This window comes from Mustelus asterias, chromosome 19 (assembly GCF_964213995.1).
Source record: "Mustelus asterias chromosome 19, sMusAst1.hap1.1, whole genome shotgun sequence".
Taxonomy (NCBI): domain Eukaryota; kingdom Metazoa; phylum Chordata; class Chondrichthyes; order Carcharhiniformes; family Triakidae; genus Mustelus; species Mustelus asterias.
Genome location: NC_135819.1, coordinates 80,311,411 through 80,338,490, shown reverse-complemented (window position 1 = coordinate 80,338,490; position 27,080 = coordinate 80,311,411). Strand labels below are relative to the sequence as shown.

Below are 27,080 nucleotides of genomic sequence, written 5' to 3'. Positions count from 1 at the left end.
ATGAAGTTACTGTGAAAATCCCCTTGTCGCCACACTCCGGTGCCTGTTCGGGTACAGTGAGGGGGAATTTAGCACGGCCAATGCACCTAACCAGCACGTCTTTCGGACTATGGGAGGAAACAGGAGCACCCGGAGGAAACCCACGCAGACACGGGGAGAACGTGCAAACTTCACACAGACAGTGACCCAAGCCGGGAATCGAACCCGGGTCTCTGGCACTGTGAGGCAGCAATGCCAACCACTGTGCCACCCTTTGCAGTCAATGAAGAAATGTTTTTGAAGCGCTGTCACTGTTGTAATGTAGAAAACACCACGGCCAATTTGCTCTCAGTGAACTCCCACAAGCAGCAATGTGCTATCGAGCAGATAAATCTGCTTTTTGTGATGTTGGCTGTTGGATAGATAGTGATTGAGCCAACTCCAAATAATAATTCCTAAATAACGCCATGAGATCCTTCACACCCACCCGAACAAGTGATGGGGGCCTCAGTTTAATGTCCAGCAGTGCTGTGCTCCCTCAGTACTGCGTTGGAAGGCCAGCCTTGATTATTGTTTCTAAACCCTGGCGTGGGGGTTTTGAATCCGGAACCTGACAATTCAGGAGCCAGAGAGCAACAATGGAGCCACAGCTGACACGATAAGGTGCATAAAAAGGTTCATGAGATTAGGAGACTTTCAGCTTTACAGAATGAAAAGTCTCCAGAAAGTTCAGCATTGTAACCTTCGCTAAAGTGAATGTAAATATCTATGTAGAAGCTACGTGGAGAACCAGTCCTGGATTTCACTCCGGGATCGGGAGTGCATGGTCAGGACATTTCCCGGCTCCGCAAACCTGGGAGAAAGTAGCCCCGGAGGTCATAATTTTGTTCTGGGGTGGGCGGCGTTCCCTGGCTGTCAGGCCGGGTGACTCCAGGACGAGGGCAGGTGGTGTGCGGCGGGGAGGCGGGTTGGATGGACCGCTTCAGCACTTGGATAGAAACATCAGCCTGGATTCTCCGATCTCGTACACCCCGCTGCCAGCGAGGACCGAGAGTTGGGAGCTCAGCCAAATCTCTATTACCCGCAGCAGGACTGGAAAATCCCAGTCACGGGCGAGGTCAGAGAATTCCAGCCATGAAAATATAGGAAATAGGAGCAGGAGGAGGCCATTCGGCCCTTTGAGCCTGCACTACCATTTATTATGATCTTGACTGATCATCCAACTCAATCGCCTCGTCCCACCTTTCCCCCATATCTTTTGATTCCCTTCATCCCACGTGTTATATCTAACTGCTTCTTGAAAACATACAATGTTTTGCCCTCAATTGCTTTCTGTGGTAGCAAATTCCACAGGCTCACCACTCTCTGGATGAAGAAATTTCTCCTCCTCTCTGTCCTAAAAGGTTTGCCCCTTATCCTTATTCCCAGGTTCTGGACTTCCCCACCATCAGGAACATTCTTTCTTGCATCTCCCCTGTCTCGTCCTGTTAGAAGTTTACAGGTTTCTATGAGACCTCACCCCTCCCCCTTTTTCTGAACTCCAGCGAATATAATCCTAACAGGCTTAATCTTTCCTCATATGTCAGTCCCACCATCCCAGGATTCATCCCAGTAAACCTTTGCTGCACTCCCTCCAGAGCAAGAACATCCTTCCTCAGATAAAAGGCTCTCCGTCATTGCAGGAATCCAGGAACGCTTAGATAAATACTTGCTAAAGTTTAATAAAATACGGATGTGACGGAAGGGAGCAACCCAGTTGGCCAGAGCAAGCAGGAGTTAATGCAGAGAAAGAGGCCAGTCTGAAATAGAGCCGGCAGGTGACGGAGGGAACAGTTCTGGATTTGAAAGCTGAAGCTTTCAGCTTGTTTGTGATGGCCGACGGAAAACTCTGCTTTCTATTTCAGCCAGTGCCCGAGCTTCCATTCATTGCAAAACCCATCAGAGCATTCACTCTGAACACACTGGGAAATGCGATTGACTAATCAACTGGAATGCAGTTTCGCGGAGTTCATTTCACAGCTGTTAGAACCGATGTTGAAAGCAGGCACTTGCATTTCATGCTTAATTTTCCGTCTGATCCGATGAGCCCGTTTATTGACACTGTTATAAGATTTTTGTCCTGTCGCAGGTTTCTGTGTGTGATTTAGTGCTGATTTGAATGGTGCACTGTTCCAAGTTTTCAACAGTTTCAGATTTATTTTTTTTATTTCTTTCACATAGCACGTAAGAAGGCCTGTAAGAAAGGTTTGTTGGATTGTGGGTGGGGGTGGCGGGGGATTAGAAACTGTTAGTTCAGTAGATTAGCTTTTGAACCAGACTTCCATCGTGCATTCCTTTAACATTGCTTGGGCAGAACGTAGCCAGAGTTCGATTGCCATTGTTCCCTCAGCATTTCCTTCCAACCCTGCCACTAACATCCTCGCTCTCAGGGCAGGTGCAGAGCTCCCTGCTTTTCGCTGTGTTTTTGCAACAACAGGAAACGGGGGAAACTAACGTGACTCGGCCATTCGAATGACACACAGCTTCAGAAATCCAGAGGTAGAGTTTCCACTCGGAGTAGGGAGATGAGGAAATTGCCCCGAAACTGCGCTTGGTTTCGCCGCGTTTCAAAGATTCCGCTGAAATTTTACTTGAAAAATCGCAAAAGGAAAACATTCCGTGAACCGATCAGGGCAACAATGGAACACAATTGTTTCAGAAAAAACGTTCCCTCGTGTATTCGTGAGCAGGAACCTGGTGAAGCTTTAACAGCTGAGGATTGATTTGTCAGTGAAAATGATGGCTGGAATTTTCACACATCCCTCCCCAAGCCCGCTGCAAGCGGGGAACGGAGAATTTGGTGCCCAGTCAAATCTCGTTCACTGCAGCGGGACCGGAAAATCCCGCCGGGGTGAAAATTCTGGCCAATAATTTTTAACAGGTTGTCTTGTTGGCCACCTGTTAGTAACTGTACCTAAAATCACTGAAGATGACTTAATAAAACTCTACCAATTCACTTAACAGTTTAACTGGTCAATTTCTTCAAATATACTCTGCAGAATTCTAACACCCCGCCCACCACAGAATTGGAGCGGGCGAGGGGCGGACAATGGAAATGCCCCTTGACCTCGGGCAGGATTTTCCAGTCTCGGGTCGAGTGAGGCCCTAAAATCTCGCCCCAAGTATTTTTGGATATGAAAAGTCTTTGAAAATGGCGCCTGGTGCTTGAGCAACTCAGAAAATGAATTGAATTTGAAGAGTCTTCACAAAGCAACAGAAGCAATGATTCTTATAGTTGGTACCTGGTCATGTGGCCAGTTTAGTGGGCGGGGCCTGATACAGGCTAATTCAATCAGGCGCCAGCATTAGAATGGTTTGGAGTAACATGGCTAGATTTAATTAAAACTCCCCGATCTAATTCTGTGGTTCGGCCAGTTCTGACCTGATGCGCTGATGTTATTCGCATACCCTAGTGAAAACTCTACCTAAAGCTCTAAAGCTGAATTTGAAAAATACAAGAGTGTTTTGTCTCATTATCAAGCCTACATAGTCCATAATAACAAATACTTGCTTTTGGTGTCAAGTCATTCTGTAGAAGTTCAAATTTACTGCTTCTCTGACACATCGGTTGCTGGGCGTGGAATTGAATCATAAAAGCAGCAAGATCCGAGGATTGTGCAGCCATGAGGACCACTCAGTGGTTAGAGGATGACACGGTGGCACAGTGGCTACCACTGCGGCCTCACAGCGCCAAGGACCTGGGTTCAATCTCAGCCTTGGGTCACTGTCTGTGTGGAGTTTGCACATTCTCCACGTTTCTGCGTGGGTTTCCTCCGGGTGCGCCAGTTTCTTCCCACGGTCCGAAGATGTGAGGGTAGGTGGATTGGCCGTGCTAAATTGCCCCTTAGTGTCAGGGGTTAGCAGGAATACGTGGGGTTACGGGGATAGGGCCTGGGTGGAATTGTTGTCAGTTCCATCTCAATGGGCCGAACGGCCTCCTTCTGCATCGTAGAGACTCTATGGTTCCATGATTCTTCTATGTCAGTCATTGACTGCGAGAACAGTAAGAGACGGACACTTATGGATGGCATTCAGTGGAATTGAGAAATCTATACGAGTCACAGGAAGTTAGTATGCAGACACAGCAAATGGTGAGATAGCCTTTCTTGCAAGTGGATTGGAAAAGACTAAAGAAGTCTTGCTCTAGTCTTGCTGCAGTTACATAGTGGGACCAAACCTGGACAGTGTACAGTCTCAATCTCCTTATAAAAGGAATGACGTACTTAGAGGAGATGCGGCAAAGGTTCACTAGATTGATCCCTGCGATGTGATAGCTATCCACACTGAGAGATTGAGTACAATGGGTCTGTGCTTTCTGATGTTTGAAAGAATGAGAGGTAATATCGTTGAAACATATAGATCATGTGGAGGCTTTGGCAGGGTAGATGTGGAGAAGCTGTCCCTCCCTGATTGGAGAGCCCAAGAACCAGGGCTCATAACCTCAGGTTCAGTCATCAACCATTTCAGGACTGAGATGAGGAGAAATGTTTTCACTCAGAGGATTGTGAATTTTCGGAATTCTCTACCCCAGAGAGTTTTGGTTGTTCAGTCAATGTTTAAATCCAAAGGGAATTAAGGGATATTGGGGTTGTGTGGAAAGGTGGAGTTGAGGCAGTAGATCAGCCATGATCTTGTTGAATGGCAGAGCAGGTTCGAAGGGCCGAATGGCCTCCTCCTGCTCCTGTTACCTCTGTCCTACAATTGGCTTTGGTGCCCATGGATTAAACAAGCTGGGGAAGGGGGGGAGGAGGGAGAAATAAGCCCGCATTTCTTCGTCATGATTGCTAATGAGTGACCCCCCCCACCCCTCCACCACACCATCTCTTTATGGGAACAGGGCTGACTTGAACAGGATGTCTCAATAATCAATTATCCACTGATGTTGAGTGCAGGAATGGAGACCAGGCACGTGGGCAAGGTCTTGGACATAGCCCAGTGTCAATTTAACCAAACCCCTCCAGAGGGAGAGAATGGAAAAAATCCCTGAATAAAAGTGAAAACCTTCACAAAGCGTTTATCTGACAGAATGAGTGTGGCCTAAAACACTTCTAGATGTAGCATCCAGCGACATGTGCTCAAAATCGCCAATCCTTCGCTTTTCCATTTCACAATATGATTAATACAAGGAATAATCATCCATTAATGTAACCCCTCTCACTTTCTTATCATTCTCTTGCTTCTGTCATGAAGCGATTTTCTGTTAATAAAAGTGTTTCATTATCGTATTAATCCATTTAAAATGTGTTTTATTCCTCTTGGCATGTCCACTCTTAGTCGCCGTAGTCAATGATTTGTCTGTTCACAGGGTCCCAGGAGTCAGACAGCTCTCAGTCTGCCAAGAAGGACATGTTGGCTGCCCTGAAATCTCGCCAGGACGCTCTGGAGGAGACTCTACGAGTAAGATTGGAGGAACTGAAGAAACTGTGTCTGAGAGAGGCGGTAAGCTGAACTTTGGGGCGCTCCAGCTCCTCTTCCTGCATAGAAACTCCTCAGAAGTAGAGATAGACGGATAGAGTGAAAATACAGGGATGTGGGCCTGAGGGTCGGCATAATAATACATCAGTTGGCTCATTAACTGATGAGTGGCCGGCACGGTAGCACAGCAGTTAGCGCTGCTGCCTCACAACACCAGGAACCTGGGTTCAATTCCAGCCTCGGGTGACTGTCTGTGTGGAGACTGCACATTCTCCCCGTGTCTGCATGGGTTTCCTCCGGGTGCTCCAGTTTCCTCCCACAGTCTGAAAGACGTGCGGGTGAGGTGCTTGGCCATGCTAAATTGCCCCTTGGTGGCCCAAGATGTGTAGGTTGGGGGATTAGCGGGGGAAATACATGAGGCTACGGGGATAGGGCCTGGGTAAGATACTCTGTGAGAGAGACGGTGCAGACCCGATGGGCCAAATGGCCTCCTGCGCTGTATGATTCTATGATTCACTGAGCAAAATTGCCTTTTCCCTCTGAAGCGAGCAGCGGTAAATGTAGTCAGTAAGGCAGCGATGTTGGCATGTCGGTACTGGATTCTGCCAGACTCTTCCCTGTGACAACATTCAGGCGATAATGAAACTTCGCAGCATGTCTAAAACAATCAGAAACATGTTCCTCTCGCCGCAGCTGTCAGCTGTGAACAATTAACACTCACACAGGTCAGTAAAACCCCGGCAGCCTCAAGTTGGGGCAATCTATGGACTGGGAGATGGGGTTAGACTGGGTAGCCGACAGAGTGGACAGAGTGGGCAGAATGGACTGCTGTGTCGTGTAAATTGTTCCAACGTTTCCTCTGTATTTCTATGTCTTTTTATTGCGTTTGCAGGAACTCACGGGAAAGTTGCCAAAGGAATATCCTTTAGACCCCGGGGAGCAGCCACCCACCGTCCGGCGTAGGATAGGTACCTCCTTTAAACTGGATGAGCAGAAGATCATGCCCAAGGGAGAGGTAAACCTGGAGTTACACAGAATCTACAGCTCAGTAAAAGATCATTCAGCGGGCCGTGCCTGTGTATACTCCGCTTGAGCCTTCGCCCACCTTTTCTCAAAGGGACACAGGAATTAGGAGCAGGAGTAGGCCATTCTGCCCTTCCACTCTGCTCCACCATTCGATAAGATCATGGCTAATCTGGTTGGGGTTTCCACTCCGGCTTCCTCTCTGCTCCCCAATGACCTTTGACTCCCTTGTTTCTGAACAGGGCTTCTCCAATCATTGGGAAAGTAAAACCTTCACAGAACTGGTCTGGTTACAATTAATTAAACTCCCATCACCATTTGTCTCCCACATAATGTGTCACAGATCAATGAGAGAACAAGTCTATCTAACTCAGACTTGAATATATTCAATGACTCAGCCTCTACCACTCTCTGGGAAAGAGAATTCCAAGGCTAACCACTCTCTAAGAGAAGAAATTCCCCTCAACTTTAGTCTCTCTTTTCTTATTTAATTATTTGTAGAATTTCTTACTATCAATTTCCCTTTTTCTAGCTAGCTTTCTCTCATTCTCTGAATTCTCTCTTTATTGTTTTTACTGGTTCTTAAAATCTATCCAGTCTTCTGACTTATCAAATCTTTGCCAATTTGAATCATCGAATCATAGTATTCGTACAACCTTTTTTTCAATTTCATACTATCCTTAACTTCCTTATTTTGCCACGGATGATGCATCCTTCTCAAAGAATCTTTCTTTCCCATTGAGATAAATCTTGGACGAGCGTTATTAAATAGCTCCTTAAAAGTCTGCCACTGCATCTTTACTGTCCTACCTTTTAACCTGGTTTCCCAGTTCGCTTTAACCCACTCTGCTTCCAATAGCTACTTCTGTTCAGGTTTAAAATGCTTGTCTTAGACCCACACTTCTCACCTTCAAGCTGAACGTAAAATTGTTACATGTTATGATCGCTGTTGCCGAGAGGCTCCTTTACTATGAGGTCATTGCTCTGCATTCTCTGCATTAACTCATTTCACCACTTTGCAATCGCTGACATCATCTGCAGATAAACTCTTAAGTTTATACCCTCTGCCTCTCCCTGGTAATGGTACATTGCGCGTAATGGTAATGAGAGGGTGGTAAGGAGGGGCTGAGGGTATAAACTTCTCCACCTGCTCTACTACCTTGTCAGTTGGAGACGGCAGTAGCATCATGGTCATGTCAGTAGACCAGTAATCCAAAACCCCGGCTGATGTTTTGTAGCATAGACTGGAATCTAAATTCAAGTCTCGTCTAAATCTATTATCGTCGCCATCTATTCCCTTCATCCCCACAAATTTATCTATCATCCCCTCAAATTCATCTCATCTATTCACCTCAGCCATTCTGTGTGGTAGCGAGTTCCACATTCTCACCACGTTTTGGATAAATAGGTTTCTCCTGAATTCTTTACTGGATTTTTTGGCCCCTAGTTCTGGTTTCGCCTCATCCCCACAAAGACAAGTATCCGAAATCTTGGTTAGGTCACCCTTCAATCTTCTCTTTTCTGAAGAAAAGACAGCCAGCCTGTTCAACCGCTCCTGATAGGTCTAAACCTCTCACTTCTGGTATCATCCTTGTGAATCCTTTTTGCAAATTTTCCATGATTGTTTTGAATGGCCGACTCCTGGTTCTATTTCTTGTGTAGCGTTCTTTTGTAGGGAGCTGGAGGCTGGAACACAATGATTTCATAACCATTTTGTTCATTTAATTTGTATATTGGAAGTTGCGGGTCCTGTTGTCACAAGCGGTGTACATCAGTCAGACAAACATTTCACATTCTCTTGCTACCGATCAAACAGGTGACTTCCAGTTTGGTCGAGTGGGTTTCTCTTTCTCAGGGAAATCACAAAGGGATACTGTGATTTTTGATTTGATTTATTATTGTCACACGTATTGGGATACAGTGAAAAGTATTGTTTCTTGCACGCTCTACAGACAAAGTATACCATTCATAGAGTACATTGGGGAGAAGGAAAGGAGAGGGTGCAGAATGTAGTGTTACAGTCATAGCTAGGATGTAGAGAAAGATCAACTTAATGCGAGCTAGATCCATTCAAAAATCTGATGGCAGCAGCAGTGAAGAAGCTGTTCTTGAGGCGGTTGGTACGTAACCTCAGACTTTTGTATCTTTTTCCCGACGGAAGAAGGTGGAAGAGAGAATGTCCGGGGTGCGTGGGGTCCTTAATTATGCTGGCTGCTTTGCCGAGGCAGCGGGAAGTGTAAACAGAGTCAATGGATGGGAGGCTGGTTTGCGTGATGAATTGGGCTAAATTCCTTGCAGTCTTGGGCAGGGCAGGGGCCATACCAAGCTGTGATACAACCAGAGAGAATGCTTTCTATGGTGCATCTGTAAAAGTTGATGAGAGTCGTAGCTGACATGCCAAATTTCCTTATGTTAAAATGAGGGCGAGTGTCTCGCTGTTTGGATGAAGTGCGCACCTCCTCGCTCTAGGCCCAGTACAGCCTGGCTTGTGAAGAGAGTTTCTGTCAGCCTGACTCTCAGATCAACCTTCAGCCACTGAAATCTGTTCCAGCGCACAGTAGCAGTTTAAGGGTTAAATGTTATGTCTCCATTTCCATAGATGCAATAACAACAATTTACATTTAGGTAGACCCTTAATATGTAGCCAATTCCATTCACTCCATGTGATATCAAGAACGGTTGGAGACACTGGATACTGCAAAGGCAATGGGCCCTGATAATATTCCAGCAATAGTACTGAAGATTTGTGCTCCAGAACTTGCCGCTCCCCTAGCCAAGCTCTCCCAGTGCAGTTACAACACTGGCATCTACCCAACAATGTGGAAAATTGCCCAGGTATGTCCTGTACACAAAAAGCAGGACAAATCCAACCCGGCCAATTACCGCCCAATCAGTCTACTCTCGATCAACAGTAAAGTGATGGAAGGGGTCATCGACAGCGCTATCAAGCAGCACCTGCTCAGCAATAACCTGCTCAGTGACACCCAGTTTGGGTTTCATAGAAATCATAGAATCATAGAAACCCGACAGTACAGAAAGAGGCCATTCGGCCCATCGAGTCTGCACCGACCACAATCCCACCCAGGCCCTACCCCCACATATTTACCCACTAATCCCTCTAACCTACGCATCTCAGGACTCTAAGGGGCAATTTTTAACCTGGCCAATCAACCTAACCCGCACATCTTTGGACTGTGGGAGGAAACCGGAGCACCCGGAGGAAACCCACGCAGACACGGGGAGAATGTGCAAACTCCACACAGACAGTGACCCGAGCCGGGAATCGAACCCGGGACCCTGGAGCTGTGAAGCAGCAGTGCTAACCACTGTGCTATCGTGCCGCCCCTGACTCAGCTCCTGACCTCATTACAACCTTGGTTCAAACATGGACGAAAGAGCTGAATTCCAGAGGTGAGGTGAGAGTGACAGCCCTTGACATCAAAGCCGCATTCGACTGAGTGTGGCATCAAGGAGCCTGAGCAAAACTGGAATCAATGAATATCAGGGGGCAAACTCTCCGCTGGTTGGAGTCATACCTGGTACATAAGAAGATGGTTGTGGTTGTGGAGAGTCAGTCATCCAAGTTCCAGGACATCACTGCAGGAGTTCCTCAGGGTCAGTGTCCTAGGCCCAACAATCTTCAGCTGCTTCATCAATGACCTTCCCTCCATAAGGTCAGAAGTGGAGATGTTCGCTGATGATTGGAATACTCTCCACTTGCTTGGATGGGTGCAGCTCCAACAACATCCAAAAAGCTCGACACCATTCAGAACAAAGCAGCCCCGCTTGATTGGCACCACATCCACAAACATCCGCTCCCTCCACCACCGACGCTCAGTAGCAGCAGTGTGTACTATCTACAAGATGCACTGCAGCAATTCACCAAAGATCCTTAGACAACACCTTCCAAACCCACCACCACTTCCATCTAGAAGGACAAGGGCAGCAGATAAATGGGAACACCACCACCTGCAAATTCCCCTCCAAGCCACTCATCGTCCTGACTTGGAAATATATCGCCGTTCCTTCGCAGTCACTGGGTCAAAATCCTGGAATTCTCTCCCTAACGGCATTGTGGGTCAACCCACAGCACATGGGCTGCTGCGATTCAAGAAGGCAGCTCACCACCACCTTCTCAAGGGCAACTAGGGATGGGCAATAAATGCTGGCCAGCCAGCGACGCCCGTGTCCCACGAATGAATTTAAATAATGTCTCAAGGCATTTCTCACAACAGAATGTGATACCAAACCACATCAGAAAAATTTGGTCAGAGGTTTTAAGGAGAGAGACAGAGGGTTCATGGAGGGAGTTCCAGGGCTTCAGGGCCCAGTCAGCTGGAAGCATGGCCACCAGTGGTGGAGCGATTAACGCTGAGGTTACTCAAGAGGCCGGAATTGGAGAAGCGCAGAGATCTTGGAGCGTTATGGGACTGGAGGAGAGAGACAGGGAGGGGTGAGGCTGTGGAGGCATTTGAAAACAAGAGTGGGAATTTTTGATTCAAGGCGCTGCTTAAATGGGAGCTGATGTAGGGCACAGGGATGAGAGGTGAATGGGACCTGGGGTGAGTTAGGACACAGGCAGCAGAGTTTCGGATAACCTCAAGTCGACGGAGAGTGGAAAATGGTCAGAGCTTCACGGTGCATTGGAATAGTGAAATGTAGAGTTAACAAAGGCAGAGGTACAGGCTCTGCCAGGTTTGCCAGCTATCTAATTGCACCCAGTGTTATTATCAAAGTTCAATTGCTGAGAAATGAACATAGAATGCTAAAAGTGCGCAATGTTTTTGTAGACTTTTGATGTTAAAGCAGTGTGACTGATGGTGCCAATCTCCCCTGAATTGATAGCTAAAGAGCTGCTTAGAACATGAGTCAGCCAAACTCACTGGGGAAAGGAGGAATTTTTGAATACAGATGGGACACAACTTTTCTGGGGAATGTTTTATTTTCTTTGGCCGCTGCGGAGTTTAAGATCTGCACTGTTCAGCATTTCATGCCATCGGATAACTGAATGGTGAGCAGTGAGTGGCAAAGCGCTGGCGATTATCTGTCTGAGCACACGGGCAGCCTCTGCTGGTGATGTCAGAAAGTCCAGTTCCTGTGTCGTGCCCAACATTACACAGCTGCTCAACCGCACAGGAATATTTCTCCCAATCAGCTCGCCAAAACAGAAAAACAAATTGGACGGAATTTTCCCGTTCCGCCCGCCACGGGAATCATAGCGAGCGAGGGGAGCGGCCCACGCAAAGGCCCACTCACCGCGGGTGGAATTTTCTATTCTTGGGGCGAGCACAGGCGGAAAATCTCACCCACTGTGTATTTCTGTTGAGCCGAGTTTATTTTTATTTCTGAATCATTTTGTGTGGGGGTGGGGTGGCGGCGTTGGGAGCCGGCGTGGGGGAGCTGGGGGAGGAACATCATGGCCATGATTTTCCAGCCTCGCCGCACCTGGCACAGATCGTGCCAATCCCAGGAAATTTTGTGCAGGCCTAAACACAGGCTTTGTGCCCAGCTCCAAGCAATCTCGCCCAGAAAGGGAGCGAGGCTGATTAACAGGAGATTGAATATATTTCAGTCTCATTAGCGAGTTTGCCACACAATCAACAACACCCCCCCCCCCCCCCCCCCCCCTGCCCACCACCACCACCCACCCCCCGGAATGTTCCCACCTCCCCAGCAGGAAGTCACACGGTGCAAATCACTACTGGTCCCTTGAAATATGGTCCAGGCGCCATAGATTGCAGGGGTGAGCGAGAGAGTGAGAACCGCTTAGCACTAACCTCCAGGGTGCAAAAGGGCAAGTCAGCGCTTCTCTGGTCATGACAGAGTGGGGCATGATGGATGGGGCACAATGGAGTGGGGCAAGACAGGAGCACATGTCAGAGGTCATGAAGGGGCACTCTTTGGGAGGGCGGCCCATGTGTTTCTGGGGTATTCTTGAAACCATTGATTAGAAAGACCATAAGATATAGGAGCAGAATTAAGCCATTCGGCCCATCGAGTCTGCTCCGCCATTCAATCATGACTGATATGATTCTCATCCCCATTCTCCTGCCTCCTCCCCATAACCCTTGATCTCTTGTGCCCCCACTCCCTGGCACAAAGTGGCAGACATTAGCTGTCTCCGTGCTAGTTGATCAGGTTGGCAGACTCCGAGCAAACAGTAGCTGCTTTGTTTCTGGTCCTGTGGTTATCAGTTCTGCAGCTCACGTGTCTCTCTTACTCTTTCACAGAGGCAGCCTTCTCTTATTATCCACATCCAGTCAACAAAAACAGTTGGTCAGCAAAGTGAGACTAGGAAAAGGGAAGACACTCTGCTCTGGGTTTCCCTGAGAGCAGAGAAGGCTAAGAGGAGATTGAGCAGAGGGATTTAGAATCACAAAGAATGGAGTTAATAAAGAGAAAGGGTTCCATTGGCTGGAAAATAGATAATCAGAGGGCACATATTTCATCTAATGGCTTAAAGAAAAAGTCAATTTGTGGAAAGACGTGTTACGAAACGAGTTTAGAAGGGTGAGGGGGGATCTTATTGAAACTTACAGGATATTATGAGGCCTGGATAGAGTGGACGTGGAGAGGATGCTTCCATTAGTAGGAAAAACTAGAACCAGAGGGCACAACCTCAGGCTAAAGGGACGATCCTTTAAACCAGGGATGAGGAGGAATTTCTTCAGCCAGAGAGTGGTGAATCTGTGGAACTCTTTGCCGCAGAAGGCTGTGGAGGCCAGGTCATTGAGTGTCTTTAAGACAGAGATAGATAGGTTCTTGATTAATAAGGGGATTAGGGGTTATGGGGAAAAGGCAGGAGAATGGGGACGAGAAAAATATCAGCCATGATTGAATGGCGGAGCAGACTCGATGGGCCGAGTGGCCTCATTCTGCTCCTATGTCTTATGGTCTTGTGGTTAGACATTGAATGTAAACAGCAAAATGCAAAAGGGAGTTGGACAAATAATAGAAGGAAATGGGGAAGAGAGGCAGAGTGGGACTAACTGGATTACCCCGTGAAAGATCTGGCACAGTTTCGATGGGCTGAATAGCCTCCTGTGCTGTAATATTGCATGATTCCATGTCTTTTCATTCTGGAGTCAGGGAGCAGAAAGCAGTTTGTGGGACATGGCAACACCATGAATGTTTGTCTGTGTGGTTAATAGCACAGTCCAGTCTGAAGTGTTTGCTTCGGGTCAGCTCCAAACCACAAGGCTGAGAGTTCAAGTCCCAATCCAGGATTTGAGCACTTAATCAAGGCTGAGATTTCAACGCATTGATGAGGGAATGCTGCTCTGTCACAGGTGTTGTCTTTGAGATTACGTTGCTGAAACCTGAACCCTCTTGCCTCTCAAGGTGTAAAAGATCCCATGGCACAATTCAAAAAACAGAGGAGAGTCTTCCCAATGTCCCAGCCAACATTTATCCCTCAGTCAGTCACCCCCAAAACGGAGGCACTAACACATCATTGCCGTGTGTGAGAGCTTGCTGTGTGAAAGTTGATTGCCGTGCTTGTCTCAGGACAACAGTGACTGCACAGTCGGCCATTCAGCCCCTCGATCCTGCTCCGCCAGTCACCCAGGTCATGGCCAATCGTCAATCTCAGTGCTGTTTTCGCACACCATCCCCATATCCCCTGATATCTTTAATCTCTAGAAATCTGTCGATTAATGTGGCTGGCGACACTCATTTCACAATGAATGAATATAAAATAATGCAGATGAGGGCATGATCAGACAACTATCTGGTCCAACTTGCAACCGCACACTGCCTGGCCTCAGACATGGGGAGTGACCAATTGTGTGAAGTATGGGAGTGGTACCCAGTGCCTGTGGAGCCGTACCTTAACAGGAATCACCTGCTTCAGAATAAGAACATAAGAAATAGGATCTGGAAAAGGCCATTTGGCCCTTCAAACCTGTTCTACCATTCAACAAGATCTAACTCAACTCCACCTTCCTCGATTCCCTCAGTGTCCAAAAATCTATCGATCCCAGTCTTCAATATCCTCAATGGCAGAGAATCCACAGATCACCTGGGAAGAGAATTCCTAAGATTCACAGCCCTTTGAGAAATTTCTCCAAATCACAGACCCCCAAGTAGCCAATCCCTTATTCTCAGTCTGTGACCCTGTGTGTTCTAGACTTACCAACCAATAATAGAATCCTACAGTGTAGAAGGAGGCCATTCGGCCCATCAAGTGGGCAGCACGGTGGCACAGTAGTTAGCACTGCTGACTCACAGCGCCAGGGTCCCAGATTCGAATCCCAACTTGGGTCACTGTCTGTGTGAGGTTTGCACGTTCTTCCCGTGTCTGCATGGGTTTCCTCCGGGTGCTCCGGTTTCCTCCCACAGTCCAAAGATGTGTGGGTTAGGTGGATTGGTCATGCTAAATTGCCCCTTCATGTCAGGGGGGCTAGCTAGGGTAAATGCATGGGATTATGGGGATAGGGCCTGGGTGGGATTGTGGTAGGTGCAGACTCGATGGGTCGAATGGCCTCCTTCTGCACTGTAGGATTCTAAGTCTGCACTGACCACATTCTCACCCAGGCCCTAACCCCATAACCCCATGCATTTACCCTAGCTAGTTCTTCTGACACTAAGGGACAATTTAGCATGGCCAATCCACCCAACCTGCACATCGTGGGAGGAAACCGGAGCACCCGGAGGAAACTCCACACAGACAGCGACTCAAGCCGGGAATTGAACCCAGGTCCCTGGCTCTGTGAGACCGCAGTGCTAACCACTGCACCACTGTGCTGCCCCAGGGAAAACATTTTCTCTGCATCTGCCCCATCAAGCCCTTTCAGAATTTTCGATGTTTTAATTAGCTCATCTCTCATTCTTCGAAACTCCAGGGGATTTGGTCCTGGTCTACTCTCTCCCCTCATAGCACAGTCTCCTCATACCGGGGTCCAGTCAAGTGAACCTTCACTGGATGCCCTCTGTGGCAAACAATATGTTCTTACCTAGGTAAGGAGATCAAAAGAAGGGAGAGGAATGCTTTTAAGCATTTTATGGTGAAAAAACTAGGCTGCGGGCTTTAGCATATTTGCATCCACTAAACAAACAGCCTATTTTGGGGTAATAACAGTAGCGTTGCCCCTTCTGTAGCCCTTGGATCTGATGCATGACATCTTTACTGAATGTATGAGCTTTGCCTCAGAGGACCTTGGTCAGTATTAGTTTTGGACGGTGATGTGGATGTAGACTGTCTGCAGTGCCCAGGAGAGGAGTACGGATTCCAAACCTGTGGTATTTTTAGACACTGCTGTCATCTGTCGAGTTTCGGATGCCAGTACAAACTGTTTTGAAAGGAAAAGAAAACAATGTCCAAGAGAGAACAGTTTCCCATAATGCATTTCCGGTTATACTTCAACACTGAGCAGCACGGGCCAACAGGACGAGTGTTACAGACATATCTCTCTCATTCCTACTCCAGATTAGGAGTTATTATTGCTGTGTATTTAACAGAATGCAGCCAAGGGATAGTGTATTGGAACCACCTCTCTCTCAATCACAACAGACACACCTGTTCTGAGGTTCTAGCTCTTCTGTTATTCATTCACGGGACATGGCCGTCACTGGCGAGGTCAGCATTTATTGCCCTTGAGAAGATAGTGGCGAGCTGCCTTCTTGAACCAGTGCAGTCACTGTGGTGTAGGTACACCAACAAAGGGCAGCATGGTGGCACAGTGGTTAGAACTGCTGCCTCAGAGCTCCAGGGACCCGGGTTCGATTCCAGCGTTGGGTGACTGTGTGGAGTTTGCACATTCTCCTCGTGTCTGCATGGGTTTCCTCCGGGTGCTCCAGTTTCCTCCCACATTCCAAAGATGTGCTGGTTAGGTGCATTGGCCCTTAGTCTCAGGGGGACTAGCACAGTAAATACGTGGGGTTATGGGGATAGGGCCTGGGTGGGATTGTTGTCAGTGCAGGCATGATGGGCCGAATGGCCTCCTTCTGTACTGTAGGGATTCTATGATTCTGTTCTATGATTCACAGTGTTGTTAGGGAGGGAATTCCAGGATTTTGACCTGGAATGAAGAATGAAGAAACAGCGATACATTTTATAATCAGAGTGGTGCGTGGCTTGGAGGGGAACTTGCAGGTGTTCGCTGCCTGGGTCCTTCTCGATGGCAGAGGTCTTGGGTTTGAAAGGTGCTGTGGGATATGGTTCCACGATGTGGATCTTACTCGGATGCTTCAGCATCGTTCAAGGACAAACCTGCATGCCGAACCCGTAGGTTATTCTGTACAACTGACCTTAATGCTGCCTTCAGCTGATGCCCAATACACATTTTAGTGGGTATTAAATGCAATGTCCTGCATTATCCTGACGTGGGTTTGTATCAGGTACGGATGGGTCTTTATCCATTGATAAACAGTCTCCACCATCACTTTCAAAGCGCTAGTTTCATATTGGGCCTGCTTTGATCGTGGATGTAGAGCTGGGCGCACACACACTGCCTGGAAGCATAGACACATTGCGAATGATCAATCTAATCAGTGATGTAGTTAGCAATGTTACATTTCTGCATGAATAATATTAGACCTCTGCCGCCTATTTGAAATGTTGAGATTCTGGACTTGCGAGGAAGAAATACCAGCTGCCCCTCCTCAAAAGAAAACAGATTATAATATTATAAATGATTTTTTCAATTTTTTCAATTTTCTCATAATACAACCACGTTATTGCCGCAATACAAAAACATTCTGAGTATTATTATTATATTCATATTATTAATATTGATATGTATGAATACATTACTGCTCAGTGAAAATACATTTGCAAGACAATCTCGACAGAAAAGTTCACGTTTTGAATGGTGACATTAGCTTTCTCAGGCACGCAGACTGTTTCAGCGTATCACTAATAATTTGTCTTGCATCATCTGCCCCGACTCCTTCCGGGGAGCGGCTTCCAATTTCTGTCCATTGCCAAGATTTTCACCATGATGGAAAGGCTCTCCATCACGGAGTGGCACGGTGGCAGAGTGGTTAGCGCTGCTGCCTCACAGCTCCAAGGACCCAGGTTCAATTCCTGGCTTGGGTCACTGTCTGTGTGGAGTTTGCACATTCTTCCCGTGTCTGCGTGGGTTTCCTCCGGGTGCTCCAGTTTCCTCCCACACTTCAAAGATGTGCGGGTTAGGTGCATTGGCCATGCTAAATTCACCCTTAGTGTTCTTGGGTGCGTAGGTTAGAGGGATTAGTTGGGTAAATATGTGAGTGATGGGAATAGGGCCTGGGTGGGATTGTTGTCAGTACAGACTCGATGGGCTAAATGGCCTCCTTCTGCACTGTGGGGATTCTATGATCCTATGAAAATTTAGGCCTGTATGCTTAGTTTTGCGCTGGTTTTAATTCAAGACAAGGTAGGACTAAGTTTCTCACTACTGCCAGCTTGGCGCATCGAGGCGAGATACATAGATGAGGGAGAAAGGGATAGAATGTTCTGCTGATGGGATGAGGTGAAGAAAGGTGGGAGGAAGCACACATGCAGTGTAAACACCAGCATCAGCTGGTTGGGCCGAATGGCCTGTTTCTCTGCTGTGCAATCCATACAATTCTAACCTGTCAAGGGCCTCACAGTCGGTGCCATGTTCTGCATCTTTTCGTAATGAGTTTTCAGCTGGGTAGAGTTGAGTGATGCCATGCTGAGGACTTTTGGGATAGGGTACAGGTACGTGCAGAGGAGAGCTCTCTCAGCAATGTTCTAGCCCAGGAAGACACCCCTCACAAACCCTGTACACTGTACAAAATTTTCCCAATCATTATCCTGTGGCCTCTCTTGATTGGAGTCATCAATCTCCAGTTAAAGCAAAACTAGATACAGCTTCTGAGGATTGAAACTTGAAAACGTTGTTGGTATTCTGAGTGAAGGATGATTATGTTGATGTTCAAAGGATGTGGAGAGAATTTGTTTTTGCTTTGCTTGACGTTTGTTTAATCGTCTTCCTGCTGCAGAGGGCTCTAAACGATCCCCAAATTCCCAGTTAATGGCCATAAAGCAGCTGCTTATGAGTGTGAGACCTTAAAGAGAAAAATGTGATTGAAGTTTCCTTCATTCCCCAGGAGGTTGAGCTGGAACGGCTAGAGAGAGAGTTTGCCATTCAATCTCAGATCACTGAGGCAGCCCGGCGCCTGGCCACTGACCCAAATGTCAGCAAAAAGATGAAGAAGCAAAGAAAGATGTCCTACTTAAATGCACTTAAAAAACTGCAGGACATTGAAAACGCCATCAATGATTACAGGATCCGGTCTGGAAAGAAACCCACACAAAGGGCATCTTTAATCATAGAGGGTGAGTGGTTACTGACACTTAGAACTGCTGCATTCTTTAACATATTTATGGATAATTTCTGCTAACACAGTCATTAGTCACAAAACTGTACAACGACAGTATTAAAACAACACGAAGGAATTCAGAAATAGTATACAAAAGCAGGAAGGTTACGCTGAACATTTATAAAGCTGGCAATATAGCAAGGATATTGCTATAGAGGGAGTGCAGAGAAGGTTTACCAGGCTGATTCCTGAGATGGCAGGTCTGTCATATGAGGAGAGACTAAGTCGGTTAGGATTATATTCACAGGAGTTTAGAAGAGTGAGAGGGGATCTCATAGAAACGTATAAAATTCTAACAGGGTTAGACAGGGTAGATTCAGAAAGAATGTTCCCAATGGTGGGGGAGTCCAGAATTAGGGGTCATAGTTTGAGGATAAGGAGTAAACCTTTTAGAACTGAGGTGAGGAGAAATTTCTTCACCCAAAGTGTGGTGAATGTGTGGAATTCAATACTACAGCATGTAGTTGAGGCCAAACCGTTGTGTGATTTCAAGAAGAAATTAGATATAGCTCTCGGGGGCTAAAGGGATATCGGGGGAGGGGGGGGATTGAATTTGATGATCAGCCATGATCAAGATGAATGGCGGAGCAGGCTCGAAGGGCAGAATGGCCTCCTCCTGCATCTAGTTTCTATGTTGCCAAGCTTTGGTCAGGCCACATTTAGAGTACTGGTCACCGCACTTTAGGAAGGATATAACGGTCCTCGAGAGGGTGCGGAGGGAGATTTACCAGAATAGGATAAGGGATTTTAGCTCAAGGTGAGGTTAGAGAAACTGGGGTTGTTCTCCTTGGAGCTCTGGAGATTGAGGAGAGATTTGTTAGAGGTGTACAAGATTATGACAGGTTTGGACAAAGCATCGGCTGATGGTACAAGGATCCGGAGATACAGGTATAAGGTTTTGGGCAAGAGATGCACGGGGAAAATCTTTGTTACACAGCGAGTGGTGCTGACCTGGGATTCTCTGCCTCTGAGGGCAATGCAAGCGGAGATGAATGATCTTAAACAGAAATTAGGTGAGCACTTACAGGGCTACAGGGGTAGAGTGGGGGAATGGTATGGATTGCTATTCAGAGGGCCAGCATGGGCTTATGGGCCTAATGGCCTTGTTATTTGTCACTCTAATTTTACCTGAATGCATTAACCAGTCCATACAGGATAGAAATTAAGCCCCTTGATGTATTGGTATCGATACTCTCACTATAGGATAATAGAGTCATACAGTGCAGAAAAGGCCCTTCGGCCCATCGAGTCTGCACCGACAATAACTACGCTAAAGTCGCACGAATCCCATTTTCCAGAACTTGTCCCATATTCTTGAATGCTATGATATCTCAAACACTTATCCAAATACTTTTTAAAGTTGTAAGGTTTCCAGCCTCCACTACCTTCCCAGGAAGTGCATTCCAGATTCCCACCTCACTCTGAGTAAAACCTTTTTCCTCAAAACCCTCTGAATTTCTTGCCCCTTACCCTGAAACTATGTCCCTTCGCGACTGACCCCTGAACCAGGGGAAGAGCTGCTTCCTACTCAGCCAATCCATAGCCCTCATAATCTTACACATTTCAATCATGTCCCCCCTCAGACTTCTCTGCTCTATAGAAAACAATCTAAGCCTATCCAGTCTCTCCTTATAGCTCAAATACTCCATCCCAGGCAACATCCTGGTGAACCTCCTCTGTACCCCCTCGAGTGCCGTCACATCCTTTAACCTGTACAGTTAGGTGAAATTGGAAGGTGTGATAGATTGAACACTGAGATTTCTGTCTCTTTGACAAAGCGTCTGTCATTTCTCAACATTGATAGAATTAGAATCAGGAATGTAAGGGCTGAAAGGTCACAGGCACAGCACCCATAGAACAACACCTCCTTGGTTCATCCTTCCCGGAGCTGGTGCTACAAGAATCATGTACGTTTTTCTGATTTCTCCATAGAAGCAAACATTGGCTCAGAAGACAGCTCACTGTCAGATGCCCTGGTTCTTGAGGATGGTAAGTAATCCCTTCATTCAGTGTCTTGTATGGGGTGACAGCAGTGTCACCAGGTTATTTCATGATCTTATTGGAAGTAATTTTTCACTTTAGCTGTTTGGTCATCCAACTCCTCACTCTCCTTCCACAGCGAGAGAACAACACTACCACGTGCAGGAATCCCCACAGTTTCTGCTTCTGTTTCCCTACAACTGCAATATGTCAACTGTCAGGTAGATTTAGAGGAGGCAATGGCCTAGTGGTATGATCACTAGACTATTAATCCAGAAACTCAGCTAATGTTCTGAGGAACTGAGTGCGAATCCTGCCACGGCAGATGGTGGAACTTGAATTAACTAAAGAATAATTGGAATTAGGAATCTACTGATGATCGTGAAACATTGTCGATTGTCGGAAAAACCCATCTGGTTCACTAGTGTCCCTTTAGGGAAGGAAATCTGCCATCCTTACCTGGCCTGGCCTACATGTGACTCCAGAGCCACAGCAATGTGGTTGACTCTCACTTGCCTTCCAAGGGCAACTAAGGATGGGCAATAAATGCTGGCTCAGCCAGCGACGCCCATGTCCCACAAATGAATATTTTTTAAAAATACCTTAAAGCACATGCCTGGATTTAAAAAGCAATAAGAAAAAGCTCGTGAGAATCTGCAAATGATGAAAGCAGTGAATTGAGTCAAATGGGTCTACATTCACAAGAGGGGCGATAGCATTGAAATTCATAGACGTTTGAACAGGTTAGATGCTGAGAGTCTGTTTCTCCCTGGCTGGGGAATCTAGAACTAGGGGTCATAAGGCATCAACCATTTGGGGCTGAGATGAGGAGAAATTTCAAAACTCAAGAAGTTGTGAATCTTTTGAATTCTCCAGAAAGTGGTGACTGCCCAGTGGCTGAATGTTCAAGAGACTTGGAAGATTTTTTTTAGTGAGTTGAGGAATATGGGGCTAGGCTAGTTTAGAGTTTAGGTTGATCAGAAAGATTCATTGGAAGGTGGAGCAGACTTGATGGGCCAGATTTACACCTGGGTAGGGAACCTAGTGTCAGGGAAGTTCCCAAGTCTGGAAACCCAACCCAGGCGAATATGCCCCAGATATTTGGCTTATTGTTCTGAGGAGCTGGATGTTAATGGGATTCGAACCTGCTACCTCTGAAAACAATGCGGAGACAGCCACAGGGGTGCCGGGTATGGAGGCGGGCTGCTTAATAGGCCCGCCTCGGTGATCTAGCACTTCCTCCCCGCTGTAAAAGAAACAAAAAACCAAAAACAGCTCTCCAATCCCCATACTCCCCATGCCCCCAACATACTAACTCATACCACTTCATGCCACCCCACCCACACCCATGGCCCCTCATACCTTCCATGCCAACCTACACTTTTCTACCCACCCATTGGCCTTTTATGGCCTCAGTGCCAACTTAGTGCCAACTCATGTCATAGCCTGCCCCCATATCTTTTATCCTTACATCCTCTGTGCCAACTCACCCGGTATCAAACATAACCAGATCTCCGGACCCATGCTGAGGTGAAATAAATAATATCTATATGTCTATTGATGTTTTCACAAAAACTCTCATTCATAAAAATCCATTCAGTACGTTTAAATTCCTTCAGATACTCAATCCTTTGTGAACACCAAACATTTATTTCAAACACTTAGCCCTTAATAAAAGCAAACATTTGTATTTATAGCCCCACATCAAAGTCTTTATAACTACTTGGAGGTGTGAATCAAACTGTGAACATACAGGCTGTCCACTGTGATGGTAATACATTGTGAAACCAGTCATGTGGCACTAATACTAGAATGATGACCATCAGGCTTATGTCTACAGACCATTCGTGAAATTGCAAGCAGCCACAACAGGCTAGTTTTTGGTTTCAAAATTTAAAGAGCTTGGGGATTTAAATGCCTTGACAGCTTGATCGTTCCACTGAGTTTATCCACTTTTTAACGCACATTCATGTCTACGTTTAACAACCCCAAAGGGCACCTTGCCTCTCCAAAGGGGTACCCTATCGCTCTAAATAACTCTGGCAGCTTTAGGCCGTTTGCTGAAATATCTAAAGCCCACAAGTCATGTTCTGACATCCCATTAACAATTACATCTGTTTGAAAGCAGCTGCATTTTTTATATGTGCGGTTATCTGAGTGAAGCACAGATGTGCAAACTGTAACCTGCATCTGGCAAAAATGTTGGGTGCTGGATTCGCAGGTTGGACTTCCCGAGAATCCAGAGCCAGTTTGGCTAAGACACAAAGCCCTTCGGTCTCTGTGGAAATTTGGACCAATGAACTGGCCCTGCTCCTGTTCCGAGTTTTTAAGTTTTCAAGTTTCATTATTTTGCAGAAGACTGCCACATTACAAGTGTTTCATCGCCAGTGCAGTCTCCACATAAAGGCCTCCCTCCACGGCCTCCCTCACATCAGAGACCTCCTCCCCCCCAGTCTCTGGATGGACTACGGCAGCTGCATTATCATCGCAGTGATTACAACAAGTCGCCGATCAAACCAAAAATGTGGAAAGAGTCGTCCTTAGATGAACCATATGAAAAGGTCAAGAAACGTGGCTCTCACAGCCACTCCAGGTGAGTCTCAGCACCATGAAGGGGCTAGCACCAATGTGGGCAGAGTTCCCTTCTGCTTTAAATAGCACCAATGTCAGTCTACGACAGAATGATGTCATTTGGCTTTAATGTAATCACATGGGGTGCAAATCCTCAAATGGATCTTATTCCAACACAAAGATAGTGGCGTGGGTCAGTCCCAGTGGTCTGGAGGGAAATGCATCTTTGATTTTGATTTGATTTGATTTATTATTGTCACATGTATTATTATATAATGAAAAGTATTGTTTCTTGCGCACAATACAAACAAAGCATGCCGTTCATAGAGAAGGAAAGGAGAGAGTGCAGAATGTAGTGAACATTAGGTTGTGATGAACAAAGCATCGTAGCTGTGAGGGACAGCTCGGTGGATAGGATATTGGTATGTAGATAGGCTGGAAAATTGGGTGGGGATCCTGGATTCAGGATTCAATCCTGGACCGGGGAGCGGCGCAGGCTTGGAGGGCCGAAGGGCCTGTTCCTGTGCTGTATTGTTCTTTGTTCTTTGTAGTGTTACAGTCATAGCGAGGGTGTAGAGAAAGATCAACTTAATGTAAGGTAGGTCCATTCAAAAGTCTGACAGCAGCAGGGAAGAAGCTGTTCTTGAGTCGGTTGGTGCGTGACCTCAGACTTTTGTATCTTTTTCCCAACGGAAGAAGGTGGAAGAGAGAATGTCCGGGGTGCATGAGGTCCTTAATTATGCTGGCTGCTTTGCCGAGGCAGCGGGAAGTGTAGACAGAGTCAATGGATGGGAGGCTGGTTTGAGTGATGGATTGGGCTACATTCATGACCTTTTGTGGTTTCTTGCGGTCTTGGGCAGAGCAGGAGCCATACCAAGCTGTGATACAACCAGAAAGAATGCTTTCTATTCTTACTTATTCCAATAATAGCAGGTTTGTGCTCATTTCATCGACACTGTTTGAGGAAGAGTAGAAAGTTCTCCTCATTTGCCCAAAGTAAACGAGTAGAAGTAACTTGATGTAACTTGTCAGTACAGGAAACTGTTTAAACCTTTGCACCAGGCGTTTCCATTTGTTAAAAACAACGTTTTAATTTACTGGGGTTAAAGAGGGAGGCGGGTGTGGTGTGTGTGACCGCTCCTCCCTAATTTAAACAGAAACAGTTTCATTGAACAGAACATTTCAACATGAAGCAACCACAGATAAACTTAACGCCTGCATGCAATCAGTGAAAATACAGCCAGGTTAGACCCGAAGAAAAGTGTGTGAACCCTGGGTGAAGATCTGAGAGGGAATTATTCAGAGAATTATTGTAATGACCTCAATGAGGTCCATGAGGTTGGAGTATGGAGTATGAGCTCCCTGATTGAGGTAGTGATTTCCTGCCCAATAGGGAGTCTCACGGGGAGTGTCAGGGCTACTGACACTCTGGGTTCTGACTTTGTATCTGAAGCACTATTAGGGGTGGAATAGAGTTTGTAAATAAAGGGAATCCCTGAGGAGTTATTTCAATGCTATTTGCAGGGACATGTTAAAGTGATGTCTCTTAGACTATAATGGTTTTTTTCTCTCAATCCATCATTTTTTTCTTTCAACAAGTTAGCGAAACGTTGCGTTACACATTTTTAAACACAAAATCCTAACATATTCAATAATCACCTTGAAATAGATAGAAAAGACCACGGAAGTTCTTTCTCTGTGGCCAACATATATCCCTCAATGGACATGGTGATATAGGGAAAAAGTTGTTTTGTCATTTCTCTCATATTGGTGCTTGTGGGATCTTGCTGTGTGAAAAGTGGCTGCCGAGTTTCCTTATGCAACAATCGTGACTGCAATTCAAGAGTGCTTGGCTATGAAGCACTGTGGACATCCTGAGGTTATAGAAGTTGCTTTATAAATACAAGCTTTTTGTCCTTCGGAATAGAATTTTGATTCCGGTTTCAAAGGCCCAAATCATCACATGTCCAATCGTCCAATCAGAAAACTGGTTTCCAATTGGCCAGAAATCTTTTAGGATATTTCACCTTCTCAGACTCACCAATGTATCATTTCCAATTGGCGGGACTGGGCCATGGATCTGGCCTCAATTTCTACAAAGCTGTTAAAATTGTCTAAGTGAATATGGCGGCACAGACAGCAATGACCTGATCAGAACTGGCCTTGCCAACATTGAAACTCGCCCAGAAGCGTTGTTTTTGATGCCAGCCAATGACCATTTCCAACAAGAGAGAATTTAATCGTCACCCCTTGATAATCAATGGCATTGCCCACACTAAATCCCCCACTATTAACATCCTGGGGGTTACCATTGGCCAGAAATTGAAGTGGACTCGCCATATAAAATACTGTAGCTACAGAACCAGATGAGAGGCTGGGAACTCTGTGATGTGTAACTCAACTCCAGACTCCCCAAAGCCTGTCCACCATCGATAGCGTGCAATTTAGGAGTGGGATAGAATACTTGCTACTTGCCTGGATGAATGCAGCACCAACAATACTCAAACTCAACACCATCCAAGACAGAGCAACCCCCTTGATTGGCATCCCATTCACCACCTGAAACAAGTATTCCCTCTGCCACTGTGTGAGTAAAATCTACAAGATGCACCGCAGCAACTCACCAAGATTTCTTTGACAGCATTTTCCAAACCCGTCATCGCACGGTCCCGTCCAAACCGCACACTTGGAACACTGGGTCAAAACCCTGGAGCCCCCTCCCTAGTAGCACTGTGGATGCACCTACACCACATGGATAGCAGTGGCTCAGGAAGGCAGCTCACCACCACCTTCTCAAGGGGCAATTAGGGATGGGCAATAAATGCTGGACCAGTCAGCAGCATCCACATCGCGTGAATGAACAAGTTTCTCATTCATTTAGGAGGTTTAAATGTAGCTCTTGAGAGTTTCTTCCTGCAATAACTTTTGATATTTTCTATTTCAAATTCTGGGCTCAAACAAAGAACAAAGAACAATACAGCACAGGAACAGGCCCTTCGGCCCTCCAAGCCCGCGCCGCTCCCCGGTCCAGGATTGAATCCTGAATCCGGGATCCCCGCCCAATTTTCCAGCCTATCTACATACCAATATCCTATCCACCGAGCTGTCCCTCACAGCTACGATGCTTTGTTCATTACAACCTATTAACTCACCCCCACCCCCCCATTCCAGACCATGTGATCTCCAGGGAGAGGCGAAAACCCAGAGTGAAAAACCCCAGGGCCAATATGGGGAAAAAAAAAATCTGGGAAATTCCTCTCCGACGCCCTGAGGCGATCGAAACGAGTCCAGGAGATCACAATGGCCCTGATCGGAAAATGCTTCCCAACCCTAGTCATTTCCACTTCCACGAACACCATATGAATCCCCTGCCCCCGAGACAGGTTCCCAACCAACCTTGCACGATAGATGCTATTGCTGCCATGTGGTGCACTGTAATGTCTGCAGAACTGGTACTCAGCTGTCAGTCTACAGGTCATGAGTTCAAGGGTTCTCCAATCGAAAATTGAATAAACCTCCTACATTCTGGGCCAGTATCAGAGAAATGGCCAGAATAGTCACCAGATTGTCATTAGAAACACAAACGATTGATTCATCCACAAAGGGGGTACATGACCCTGGTTGACTCTGGTTACCATGCCACCTGCAGTATCCTAACAAGCATCTTGGTTTGGACAACCAGCCACCATTTTCTCAGGGCGGCGAGACAGGGCAGTAAACGCTGTTCACCAGCGTTACTCCCG

General features: G+C 46.5%; 1 protein-coding gene across 8 annotated transcripts in view; it reads left to right on the top strand.

Moving 5' to 3' along the window:
- Nucleotides 1–27,080, top strand: part of frmd4a (FERM domain containing 4A) — a 395,474-nt gene that overhangs the window by 337,269 nt on the left and 31,125 nt on the right. For 7 of the 8 annotated variants that reach the window (XM_078235964.1, XM_078235961.1, XM_078235963.1 and 4 more), the window contains 5 exons: nt 5,324–5,457; nt 6,326–6,448; nt 18,514–18,742; nt 20,719–20,775; nt 23,122–23,359. In XM_078235964.1, the coding sequence (XP_078092090.1) occupies nt 5,324–5,457; nt 6,326–6,448; nt 18,514–18,742; nt 20,719–20,775; nt 23,122–23,359 (781 nt within the window). The remainder of the gene's footprint in view (nt 1–5,323; nt 5,458–6,325; nt 6,449–18,513; nt 18,743–20,718; nt 20,776–23,121; nt 23,360–27,080) is intronic. The other variant, XM_078235965.1, reaches the window with a different exon arrangement.